The sequence below is a fragment of the Capricornis sumatraensis genome, chromosome 2, assembly GCF_032405125.1.
Source record: "Capricornis sumatraensis isolate serow.1 chromosome 2, serow.2, whole genome shotgun sequence".
Taxonomy (NCBI): Eukaryota; Metazoa; Chordata; class Mammalia; order Artiodactyla; family Bovidae; genus Capricornis; species Capricornis sumatraensis.
The window spans coordinates 78,839,790-78,853,028 of record NC_091070.1 but is presented as its reverse complement, the minus strand read 5'-3'; the positions used below and the strand labels follow the sequence as shown (position 1 = coordinate 78,853,028).

Below are 13,239 nucleotides of genomic sequence, written 5' to 3'. Positions count from 1 at the left end.
CAGGAGTCGTGATGTTTCTGGATCTGAGGACACTCGAATGTGAAAGGAAAGAGGGATTTTCAGCTGAAGGAATCCTTTATTTCTTTGACCTACAGGTCCCGTTTTCTCCTTCCTGAGGCTGGTTGTCCAGACCCCTCATTGAGTTAGCATTAAGTCACATACGTTGACCCATTTATCTGGTATTTTTTGGGAAAAATTTCACCTTTTTACCAGTTCTTTTTCCACTTTTTTTTTTGTTTGTTTGTTTGTAAGGAAACTACAAGGGCTTCCCTGGTGGCTCAGAGGTTAAAGCGTCTGCCTCCAATGTGGGAGACCTGGGTTCGATCCCTGGGTTGGCAAGATCCCCTGGAGAAGGAAATGGTAACCCACTCCAGTATTCTTGCCTGGAGAATCCCATGGACAGAGAAGCCTGGTGGGCTACAGTCCACGGGGCTGCAAACAGTCAGACATGACTGAGTGACTTCACTTTCACTTTCAAGGAAACTATATTAAATCCCTTCTTATTTTTTTAGATCAGATGACATATTTTCCCATATTTGTCCAAATATTGTAAAGGCTCTCAATACATTAAAATATTTTCCTCTGCAAATCCTGCATCCTGTGGATCACGGCCATTTATTGAAAGCACTAATGGAATATATGCTCCAGAGCTTGTTGCAGAGGCATTTGTGTTAGAGAAACGGTGTGATTGCACCTGAGCTCCATCATTTACTAACTTGTCTGGGATCAGTTCTCTAATCTCACCAAAACTCTGTTTCTTCAAAGGGAACAATAACAATACATATGTAAAACGTTCTCTCAGAACTGAAGTGAATAATGTATATCCAACACCTAGCACAAGGTTAGCCGTAGAGCAGGCAGTCACATAATGTTAGCTATTTTTATTTTTCCCTTTGTGGCTAAAGTAGAGAAGTAGTATCAGCTCATTATGGAAAATTTAGGAAATACAAAAAAAATAAAATAAAATTGCCTCACAGAGACAACTATTATTAATATTTTGATTAATTTCTTTTGTGTTTTTTTCTATTCTTATTCAGTGTTTATTGCTTTATTTAGCCATGCTCATAGATAATGTATTTTGCACTTTTTTCCTTCACACATATTATTATAACAAATTTTTGTTATATGTTATTACAAATTTTTGTTAATATATTATTTGGTTGATATTTTTTGAGATATCCATGTACTATGAAATTGTTACATGGAGGAGGGAACATGCATTTGTAGACTAGATGTCATTGAGGTTATTACTTTGGGATAAATTCCTAAGTAATAATAATTCTAAATAATAACGATAAATGCTGATTTTCAGAATTCTTCATTGGTTCAATTTCAGTTTTAGAGAATATGTCTTCATTTTAAAGGATTTTTATTTCTATTTTTTGCATTGTTTAACACTGTCTTTAGAGATCTGGCTAAAGAGCTAGGCTTTCTTGCCATTGATTGTCCTTTATAGAAATGACAGGTAAAGGCAAACTTCTGTGGAGAAGAGCTGACTATCTGAGACAAGAGCAGGAACTAACGTGATGAGCCTGACTCAGAGAAATGGTAACACAGTACATTGTAGCTGCATAAAATACATATCTATATGGAGAAGAATTGGATGAGAACACAGGAAAATGAGCATAATTGCCACAATAAGATGGGAGGATGGTGGGTGATTTTTCTTCTGTCTCTTTATTACTTTTATTAAAGCTTTTAAAATAACCTAAATTCAAAGTCATAAAAGAAACCAGCACAGTGAGCCCATTTGGACTAAGAGTTGAGTAGAAGAGTTTGAGAGAGACAGAGGGGGAGTAAATAGCTGTCCATGAAAACAGTGAAAAAAAAGTCTTAATGATCCTGTGAGCCATCAGCTATTCCTGAGTCAGGATACTGAGAATGATGCAAAAAATCAGAGAAGTGAGCTGTGCCACAGCCCGCCAGTGGACACCTGGAAACAGATGGCAGGCTTCCAGCCAGAGGAAATCAGCTTCCCCTTCCCCCACCCCAAATATTGCACCAATGTAGATTACCTCAGTAGATTCTAGGTGAGGTGCTTAGTTGTCTCCAAGGCAGTTCTGATGAGGGGAGACTCCTGATTTTCACAGGAAACTCCTGACTCTGCAGTGTTGTCTGAGGAGTATGCTTCTTGGGGGCTCGCCAGAGATGCAAAGTGAGGGATGCGCCAGAGCTGTAACATGGTCTGCAGATCATGGAACAAGCAGGTCCTGTTTTCTTGTAGACAGTACATGCAAATGTTAGCAAATATCCATATTTTCTTACAACCAATTTCTCTTAAATATTCTCTGACTCTCTTGCCATCAGTGTATCCTCAGATATCCTCAGAAACAAACTATCCCTAGATAGAGCCCAGAATATCACCAGTTTATCAGGAAGCTCCTAGTGCTCCTGACATGTCATGGCCAAAACACTTCCTAATTAATGATTCTTCCATCCTTCCTATACTAAGGCAGAAACAGACATCAATTTGATGCAGAGTCATATGACTCATCTTCAGTTGGGCTTAAGAGGTTTCTGGTCCTTCCAGGAGTATAGTGTCCATAGAGGATTCTGGGGTAAACTAATCATGGCAGACTCCTTGTCTCTGTGGAACTGGCTTCAGGCTTTGACTGCCTGGGGTTCTGTTTGGTTTCCATGGAAACTCAGAGACACAGCAGTTCCACAGCTCAAACTTAATCAATCTAGAGGTTCACATGCTTCTTTTGCAGGGTGGAGCTGTATTTCCCTGGAAATTCATTATCATCAGTGTTAATAGGGACTTGAAAGTTCCCTTACCTCTTACCTTCTTCAATTTTGGGATTTAAAGTTTACTTTGTTCTGACAGAGAAACTCAGAAACTTCTAATGACGTTTATTTGTAACAAAGAAATAGTTATTAAAACATTCAGTGAATTTTAGTTGAGTTTCTGCATGATTAGTTTAACTCTAGATGGCAGAGACAGGCAGAGTCTTGTGGGGAAGACAGACATTAAACACCCGAGTATTAATTATTATTGTGACAAGTGTTTTGAAGAACAGCTCATAGGAGATCCTGAATCAGACTGAAGGATAAGGGAATATATTTCTGATGGAGTTATATAAAGTTGAAATCTGAAGGATAAGCTGGAGTGTAGGGGGGGTGAAGAACCTTTAATCAGTCATTCCATAAATGTTTGTTGAGCACCTACTATGTGCTAGGTTCTATACTATGTACTGAGGATGACTATGAGTGGTGAATGAAACAGAGATGATTCCAGGTCCCCCTCGAGTTTACTCTCCATTGGGGGAATCTTGGTAAAAGGGCTTTGAAATTGTCTTCGTCTTCATTCTTGGGCCGTTCAAGTTAAAACTACTTTGGAATCCCATTTTCTTTCCTTGGTCACCACACTATTTCCCAGATTGGATAAAACTGGCTGATGTAACTTGACTGTACGAAGTGGTATGATTTTAGGAGCCAGTGATGTGTTTGAAGAGGCAAATGAATGACTGGCTTTCAGTTTTCTGTTTTAAATGGATTAGTGAGTTATTCTGACTAGGGAAGAATAATTTCAGGGAATGTTTTTCCCCGAGAGTGAAGAGCCAGCCACCCACTCCCTAAACACCTGATCACTTCATATGAACTGCTTGTGTAGTCATCTTACTCCTGGTAAGAGTCAAGGCTACACCGCGAACCTATAAGAAGGAGGCCTAGATAACTGGACAGCTGAATTTAAGGAGTGTACATGGCACACACTGGTTGCATCTCCTGGGATCGGCTTATAGAGATTGTATTCTTCCTCTGGCCATATGAGAAAGCACACTGCTTTCTGAGCCCTGCAGCTCTCAGGCTGTGAACAGAGAAAAAAATTAGTGTTTTTGTCATACTAAAATTCAGAGAGAAGCACATGAGAGTAAATATGTAATAACAAGACACTGTGAGGGCTATGAAGGCATAGAACTGGGTGGTTTAGGAGAGAAAATAAGTGAGACTTGCCTCTGCCTTAGATGGATAGACAGAAGAGACATGCATGAGGAACTGTGATTGCAGCTCAGACCTGAATGCAGAGGAGGGCTTGACCAGATGGCTGGTTGGTTGAGTCCCAGGCAAAGAGAAGGTATGTCAAGGCCATGATATGGCAAAGAGGTAGTATTTTTGACTTAAAGTGAGAAGGCCAGTAAATCAGAAAGAGGGTGACAGTGACTTGATATTTGGCTAGAGACTCGCGCTGGGTTCAAAATTTGTAGAGCTTTGTAGACCATACCTGGTAAGGAGGATAGATTTCATTCCAAATGCAAGTGGAAGCTATTGGAAGGTTTTAAGCAGAGACGTGACCTCCCCACCTCCTGCTATTCATGTCCTTGTGTAATCCCTTCTGTGCTGCTGCACCTAGTGACTGCCTTCTAATAAATAGAATATAGTAGAAGGGATGAGATGTCATTTTTGAGAATGTGTCAAGATGATGGTTTCCATCTTACACGCGTCTCTTGCTCTGTTGCCTGCTCTGAGGGAAGCCGACTGCCATATTGTGAGCTGTCCTGTGGAGATGCCCACATACCTTTAAACTGCTGTCTGTAGTCAGTAGCCAGTGAGTGCTTGAGGCCAGTGAGCAGCCACAGGAGTGAACGTGGGAGCAGATTCTCTTCCAGAAAAGCGTTGAGGTGACTGCTGCCCCAGCCTATATCTGGGTTACAGCCTTGGGAGATATCTTGAGCCAGAAGCACATAGTCAATCCTTGTTCAGATTCCCAACTCAGACACTGTGAGCTAATAAATGCTTGTTGTTTTACGGAGCTAAGTTTTGGGGTAATATGTGACTCTTCAATAGGTAACTAATACAGTTCTCTTCTAGCCTTTTTAGGCTTTAGTCTTGATGTGTCATGATGGAGAACTCAGTGCACGATGGGCCATTTGTAGATATCATACCTCTATAACTTTTGGTCTTTTACATTCTGCTGACAAAACTATTTTGAATCTCTTGTACTATAAACCCTGAACTTAGTTGATATCATTAATGATTCTTATATAAACTTATAGAGAGTAGTATTTACTACTTCTTGGGTTTGAATGGTGGTGGTTTAGTCACGAAGTCATGTTCAACTCTTGCGACTCCATGGACTAGAGCTGGCCAGGCGCATCTACCCATGGAATTCTCCAGGCAAGAATACTGGAGTGGGTTGCTATTTCCTTCTCCGGGGGATATTCCCAACCCAGGGATCGAACCCATGTCTCTTTCACTGCAGGTGGATTCTTAGGCCACCAGGAAAGCCTGGGTTTGAATATAGAGACATAACTGTACAAGTGGTTGGTGACAAGCTTATAAATATTAACAATTTTCTTCTTGGTTTTATGACAATCCAATTTCAGGACAGCTTTCTTTGCTATAAACTAAACAATGAGAATGAGAGACAAATATCTGGACAATTCCAATGGCATTGGAAACTGTTTTGTGAAGAGTTCCTTTTCCCAGTCAACAGGCAATGCCTCAGGTTTGCAGTGCCCACAATAGAAGTATCTAAGCCAACCATTATTTCCTCTTCAGCCAGCTTTTCTGCCTTACTGTTCTATTTCTGTGATAACATCGTTTTAATTACTTGGATTCAATACCTGGGGATCTCCTTTGTTTATGTTTAGTTTTTTCTCTACAAACATTTTATCTCTTCAGTACCCAATCCCTATCAGATTCTGCATGTGCAACCTCTTACACACTTTTTCTTGCTGCTTTGTCATAAGTACTACCCAAGGTCATACACACATGATTTTAAGTTTTCCATTATCTTTTTATGTGAATTTTTTAATATGGAAATTTCAAGCACATACAAAAATAGACAAATTGTATAACAAATTTCCATGTAGTCATCACCTAGATTCAACAAAAACCAAGTCATGGCTTCTTATTCTTATTTCAATAGACCACCATCTGCTTTCCATATTATGATGGAATAAATCCAAGGTATTATATCATTTCATCTGTAAATATTTCAGAATTAAAACACTATTACTGTTTAAAATAAAAACAATATCATTATTACTTTAGAAAATTAAAAATACTTTATCATAAAAAGGGTTGTTATTTTGAGTTGTACTAATTATTAGTATGGTTGAACATGTTTTCATTTATGTATTGGCTCTTTGTGTCTGTTTCTCTGTGAAATATCTATGTATATCCTTTTTTAGATCATTTATCTGTTGAGTTGTTTATCTTTGTGTATTATGGAAAATAGTCCTTTATTTGTAATTTGCATTCTCTACCCCTCTTCCTGAATGTCCATTTAAACCTGTTCATGTAGTTATTTCTTCCTTGACCTTTGATGAAATTCAGGACAGTTATGCAAATTTTCTGGGCATACATATAATTTTAGAAGTCCTTCATTCACCATTTGTTCAAAGAATGGGATTATCAAATTGTCTGATCCCATATAATTGTTAAAATTTGAACTTCATTTAAAGTTATTCCTCCATATAAGGCCTGTTTCAAGCAGAAAATCTTCAAAGAGAAAGGGTGTGTGTTGTGGGCTTCATCTGTTAAGTCTGTGAGTCCACCTCTCCCTTACCTGAGTTTGCTAACCCTACCCTGGGGATAGGATTCAGGTGGTAAGAAGTAGATGGATATCCTATAGGAAGAGGAAGATGATATGGAGAAAAATGGTAGTGGTGGTGGTAAGTAGTAGTGGATTTGATACTTATTTTGAATGTATGATCCACAGAATTAACAGATTAGTTGTGGAATATAAGAGAAAGAGGAGTCAAAGGTAATGTAGTTTTGTTTTTGATCTGGAATCTGTACTTTCCTTATTGTGGTAAAATACATAATAATATAAACTTTACCATTTTAGTCACTTTAAAATGTACAGTTTGTTGGCATCAAGTATATTCACCTTGTTGTGCAGTCATCATCATTATCCATCTCCTGAACTTATCATCCAAACTGAAATTCTGTATCCCTTAAATAATAACTCCTCATTCCTACCCCCACCTTCAGCCCCTGTTAACCACCATTCTACTTTCTGTCTCCATGACTTTGATTACTCTATACCTCATATAATGGCTTGCCTGGTGGCTCAGGGGTAAAGAATCTGACTAGAGTGTAGAACGGGTTCAGTCCCTGGGTCAGGAAGATCCCCTGGAGAAGGAAACGGCAACCCACTCCATTGCTCTTGCCTGGTAAATCCCATGGACAGAGGAGCCTGGTGGGCTGCCGTCCATGGGGTTGGAAGAGTAGGACATGACTTAGTGACTAAAGTGACCACCATACGTCAAGTAAGTGGACTCATACAGCACATTCCCATTTATGTTGTACTTAGTTCAGTGAGCGTAATGTCTTCAAGGTTCCTCCAAGTTGTACGATTTATCAGGATTCCATTCCTTTTTTAAAAAGATCATTTATTTATTTTGACTGTGCTGGGTCTTCACTGCTGCATGAGCTTTTCTCTAGCTGCAGGAAGCAGGGGCTACTCTCTTGTGCTGTGTAGACTTCTCATTTCGGTAGCTTTTCTTGTTGCAGAGCACGGGCTCCAGGGTGCATGGGCCTCAGCAGCTGAGGTGTGCTAGCTCAGTGGTTGTGGTTCCCAGGCCCTAGAGCACAGGCTCGGTAGTTGTGGTGCATGAGCCTAGTTGCTCCGCTGCATGTGGGATCTTCTTGGACCAGGGATTGAACCTGCATCTTCTGCTTTGGCAGATTGGTTCTTTACCATTGAGCCACCAGAGAAACCCCAAAATTCTACTCCTTTTTGAGGCTGAATAGTATTCCATTGAATGTACATACCACATTTAGGCTATCCATTCAATTATCTGTGGACATTTGTGGTGTTTCTGCCTTTTTGGTTATTATGAATAATGCTGCTATGAACAAGGATATAAAGATATCTCTTTGAGTCCCTCTTTCTCTTCTTTTGGCTGTATATCCAGAAGTGAGATTGCTGGATGATATGGTAAATCTGTTTCCTTTTTTTTAGGAACTGCCATACTGCTTTCCACTTTCATCAAGAGGCTTTTTAGTTCCTCTTCGCTTTCTGCCATAAGGCTATGGTTTTCCCTGTGGTCATGTATGGATGTGAGAGCTGGACTGTGAAGAAGGCTGAGCGCCGAAGAATTGATGCTTTTGAACTGTGGTGTTGGAGGAGACTCTTGAGAGTCCCTTGGACTGCAAGGAGATCCAACCAGTCCATTCTGAAGGAGATCAACCCTGGGATTTCTTTGGAAGCTAAAGCTGAAACTCTAGTACTTTGGCCACCTCATGCAAAGAGTTGACTCATTGGAAAAGACTCTGAAGCTGGGAGGGATTGGGGGCAGGAGGAGAAGGGGACGACAGAGGATGAGATGGCTGGATGGCATCACTGACTCGATGGACGTGAGTTTGAGTGAACTCCGGGAGTTGGTGATGGACAGGGAGGCCTGGCGTGCTGCGATTCATGGGGTCACAAAGAGTTGGACACGACTGAGCGACTGAACTGAACTGATACTATTTTCCACAGTGGCTGCATCATTAGACATTCCCATCAGCAGTGCACAAGAGTTCTAGTTTCTCCACATTCTTGCCAACACTTGCTATTTTCTATACAAAAGTATTGGAAAAAATAATAGCCATCTTGCTGCTGCTGCTGCTGCTGCCAAGTTGCTTCAGTTGTGTCTGACTCTGTGTGACCCCATAGACGGCAGCCCACCAGGCTCCCCCATCCCTGGGATTCTCCAGGCAAGAACACTGGAGTGGGTGCCATTTCCTTCTCCAATGCATGAAAGTGAAAAGTGAAAGTGAAGACGTTCAGTCGTGTCGACTCTTAGCGACCCCCTTGGACTGCAGCCTACCAGGCTCCTCTGTCCATGGGAGTTTCCAGGCAAGAGTACTGGAGTGGGGTGCCATTGCCTTCTCTGAATAGCCATCTTAATGGGTGTTAAGTAGTATCTCGTTGTGATTTTGATTTGCATTTCCCTAAGTGATTAGTGATGTTGTACATCTTTCATGTCTTTATTGGCCATTTGTAGACCTCTTTGTTTTTGTTGTTGAGAACATTGTATTTTAGTTTATAGTAGATCCCTTTTGAAATCTTTCTGTGGTAATTTGCCTAGTTAAGTTTTCTATTTCTTTTTTGGTTTTTGAAAATTCTCTTTCTCTAGGGAATCATTAATTTCCTCTTGTTTTTCAAATTTATCATTGAAGAGCTACATATGGTATTTTCTCAAAAAAATCATTTTATACCCTAGACTATAGCTATTTGTGTACTTTCTATCTTCCTTATTAGACTTCAGATTCTTCAAGGGCATATATTATTATCTCGTAGATGACATAGAATATTTCCTTGAACATGTTATTCATGTAATAATTTTTGGTTAAGAATAAGTTAATTTCTTTATTTAATCTTTGATTATTTACCAATATGACTTAATTTCAACTTCATCAAATATTAAACAACTTAGTAACAAATTTCAAAGTGAAAGACTGTATGTAACTTTATATATGACTTAATATAACATTTTGAATATACAATTTGTAACATTTTTAAACATTTAAGGCATTTTGAACAAAAAAGCACTTGTTAGTAACTGTGGAAAATCAAAAGAAAATAGGGAAGGTGAGTGAGAAACACATGAAAGGAACTAACATTTAGTGAGGAATTATTATCCTCTAGTCACTAGAGGCACTTTGCATAGAATATCTCTGATATTTCATCACAATCCTCTGGAATGGATATTGTTATCCTCTTTTACAGATCAGAAAGCTGGGACTCAGGAAAGTAACCAGTTAGTAGGTAGAAGCATCTTTCTCAGTAGGAATGAGGAATTTCTAAGACTTTTGATACTAAAGAAGCATAAGTAACTTCTATGTAAAATCATAAGCAAGTATTCTTATCTTTGAGTTCTTGCTGATGTATTTTTGTGACAGGAGTGTAAGACTGAAATGAGGACAGGGCTACCAGAGGACTGTACTCCTCTCCTCTGATGGTGCTGGAGAAACAGACACAAAGCAATCAATCGGACTGAAAGTGCTTACAGATCATTTGGTCTATGACAATGGATTGTTGTTGGGGCTTATGGTGAATTATAGAGCTAGTGTGTGTGTGTGAGCATGCTAAGTCACTTCATCCATGTCCGACTCTTTGTGACTCCATGGACTGTAGACCACCAGCCTCCTTGGTCCATGGGATTCTCCAGGGAGTAATACTGGAGTGGGTTGCCATGCCCTTCTCCAATAGAGCTAGTACCTGCCATCAAAGAACTTATATTCTGCTGGGAAGCCAAGCAGACGTTGATGGAGTGAAGAAAAATATTCAGATATGATAACTACTAAAAATGCCTTGAGGGGCCACAGAGCTTATGAGTTGATGCTGAGTTGCACAGTGACTGGCACCCCAGAAACATGTCATCAAGCTTTTTCTGGATGAGAAAACCTCCATCTGTTGCAGAGGCCTGATGCTCCCTTAGCTTGACTGGGGATCTTATGTACAGCCTCTTGGATCCACAGGTTTATTAGAAGAGCTTGTTCACCTGCTCCCTAAACACCTGCTTCACCTGTTTGTTCCTCAGGGTGTAGATGAAGGGATTGAGCAGTGGGGTCACCACGGTGTTGAGCAAGGCCACCACCTTGTTCCTATCTTCCCCCTGGCCACCCTTGCCCGACCGGACATACATGAAGATGCAGCTGCCGTAGAAGAGAGAGACAACAGTGATGTGGGAGGAACAGGCTGAGAAGGCTTTCTGCCTCTCCTTGGCTGAGGGGAGGCGCAGGATGGTGTGGAGGATGTGGCCATAGCAGGTGGCCGTCACGGACAGAGTGCCCAGGAGGCTGACGTTGGCCAGGATGAAACCCAGAAGCTCGATCAGACTTGTGTCTGCACATATGAGTTCCAGGAGTGGAAAGCTGTCACAGAAGAAATGATCAATGATATTGGGACCGCAGAATGGTTGCTGAAATATGATGGAACATGGAATGGCTATAAGAAGGAATCCCGTGATCCATGAAGAAAGAGCTAACTGGACACAGACCCTTTTGCTCATGATGGTGACATAACGCAAGGGGTTACATATGGCCACATACCTGTCAAAGGACATCACTGCCAGTAGGAAGAACTCTGTGGTGCCCAGGAAGAAATAGAGGAAAAACTGGAGAAAGCAACTGGCTAGGGAGATGGTCCTGTTTCCAGTCAGGATGTTGGTCAGCATCTTGGGGAAGATGACCGAGGTGAACCAGATCTCTAGGACAGCAAAGTTGCGGAGGAAGTAGTACATGGGGGTGTGGAGGCGCCTGTCCATGAGGGTGAGGACCACGATGAGCAGGTTCCCCAGTAGAGTGAGCAGGTAGGTCAGGAGGAGCCCCAGGAAGAGGAGCATCTGCAGCTCACAGGCATGTGAGAGCCCCAGCAGGATGAAGTTGGTGACAGTGGTGTGGTTCCCCGTGGCTCCTCTGGGCTCTGCTGGGAATGACCAATCAGAGGTGTGCAGCATCAGGAGTCGTGATGTTTCTGGATCTGAGGACACTTGGAACTGAAAGGAAAGAGGGATTTTGAGCTGAAGGAATCCTTTATTTCTTCAACCTGCAGGTCCCTTTCCCTCCCTCCTCAGGCCAGTTGTCCAGATTCCTCACTGAGTTAGCATCAAGTTACATGCTTTGATTCAATTATCTGATATTCTTTTTGGGGAAAGTTTTGCCTTTACCAATTCTTTTCCCATTTTTCTTGTGTCTGTTAGGAAATGTTTGTCCCTTTAAATCTTGATCAGATGATGTATTTTTTCCCCCCATATTTGTCCAGATGTTTTAAGGGGTCTCTCAAATAAAGTAAAATATTTCCTCTGCAAATCCTGCATCCATTGGTCACAGGCCTTTATCAAAAACACTAATGGAAAATTTACTCTAGAACTTGTTACAGAGGCATTTGAGTTAGAGACTTCATGTTTGTACCTGAGCGCCATCATTTACTAACTTGTCTGGGGCCAGTTCTCTAACTTCATCAAACTCTGCTTCTTCAGTGGGAATAAAACATGTATTTGTAAATTAGGCATCACGATTACTTCTTTGGGATAAATTCCTAAGTAATCATAATGAAGAATAATAATGATAAATGCTCATATTTAGAATTGTTCATTGGTTCAATTTCAATTTTAGAGAATATGTGTTTTGAATAATTTTTTTCTAGTTCTTACATTATTATTATTATTTGTTTTTAGTTCTTACATTATTTTACAGTGTCTTACCGACTTCCCTGATGGCTCAGATGGTAAAGCATCTGCCTACAATGCAGGAGACCTGGGTTTGATCCCTGGGTTGGGAAGATCCTCTGCAGAAGGAAATGGCAACTCACTCCAGCATTCTTGCCTCGAAAATCCCGCGGGTGGAGGAGTCTAGTAGGCTACAGTCCATGGGATCACAAAGAGTTGGATACGACTGAGTGGCTTCATTCACTTACAGATCTGGATAAAGAAGTAGGCATTCTTGCCATTGCTTGTCCTTTATAGAAATAACAGGTAAAGGCAAGCTTCTGTGAAGAAGAGCTGACTCTCTCTGAGACAGGAGCAGAAACTAATGTGATAAGCCTGCCTCAGAGATATGATAACACAGTGCAGTATAGCTGTGTAAAATATGTATTTATATGGGGAAGAATTGGATGAGAACACAGGAAAATGAGCATAATTGCCATAACAGGATGGGAGGATGGCGGGTGATTTTTCTTCTGTCTCTTTATTATTTTTATTATCACTTATAAAGCAACTTAAATTCAAAATCAGAAAAGAAGCCAGCACAATGAGCCCAATTGGACTAAGAGTTGGGTAAAAAAGTTTGAGAGAGACAAAGGGGAAATAAATGGCTGTCTGTAAATAGATTGAAGGAAAGCAATAATGATTCTGCGAGCCATCAGCTTTTCCTGAGTCAGGATACTGAGAATGATGCAAAAAGTCAGAGAAGAGAGCTGTGCCACAGCCCGCCAGTGGACACCTGGAAACAGATGGCAAGCTTCCAGCCAGAGCATCCAGAGGAATCAGGTTCCCCTTCCCCACACCAAAAACTGCACTAACGTAGATTACCTCACTAGATACTAGGTGAGATGCTCAGTTGTCTTCAAGGCAGTTCTGATGAGGGCAGACTCCTGATTTTCACAGGAAACTCCCAACCCTGCAGGGTTGCCCGAGGAGTACACTTCTTGAGGGCTCACCAGAGATGCAAAGTGAGGGACGCGCCAGAGCTGTAACATGTTCTACAGGTCATGGGCACAGACAGGTCCTGTTCTCTTGTACACAGTGTCTGCAGATATTCGTATTTTCCAACAACCAATATCTCTTAAGAAATATTCCC

General features: G+C 41.0%; 1 protein-coding gene across 1 annotated transcript; it reads right to left on the bottom strand.

The window, feature by feature from the left end:
- Window positions 1-10,421: 10,421 nt before the first annotated feature.
- Window positions 10,422-11,396, bottom strand: LOC138074389 (olfactory receptor 6E1-like). The gene has a single exon (XM_068966516.1). It carries the CDS (start codon window positions 11,394-11,396, stop codon window positions 10,422-10,424), a length of 975 nt encoding a protein of 324 aa, XP_068822617.1.
- Between the last annotated feature and the right edge of the window lie 1,843 nt (window positions 11,397-13,239).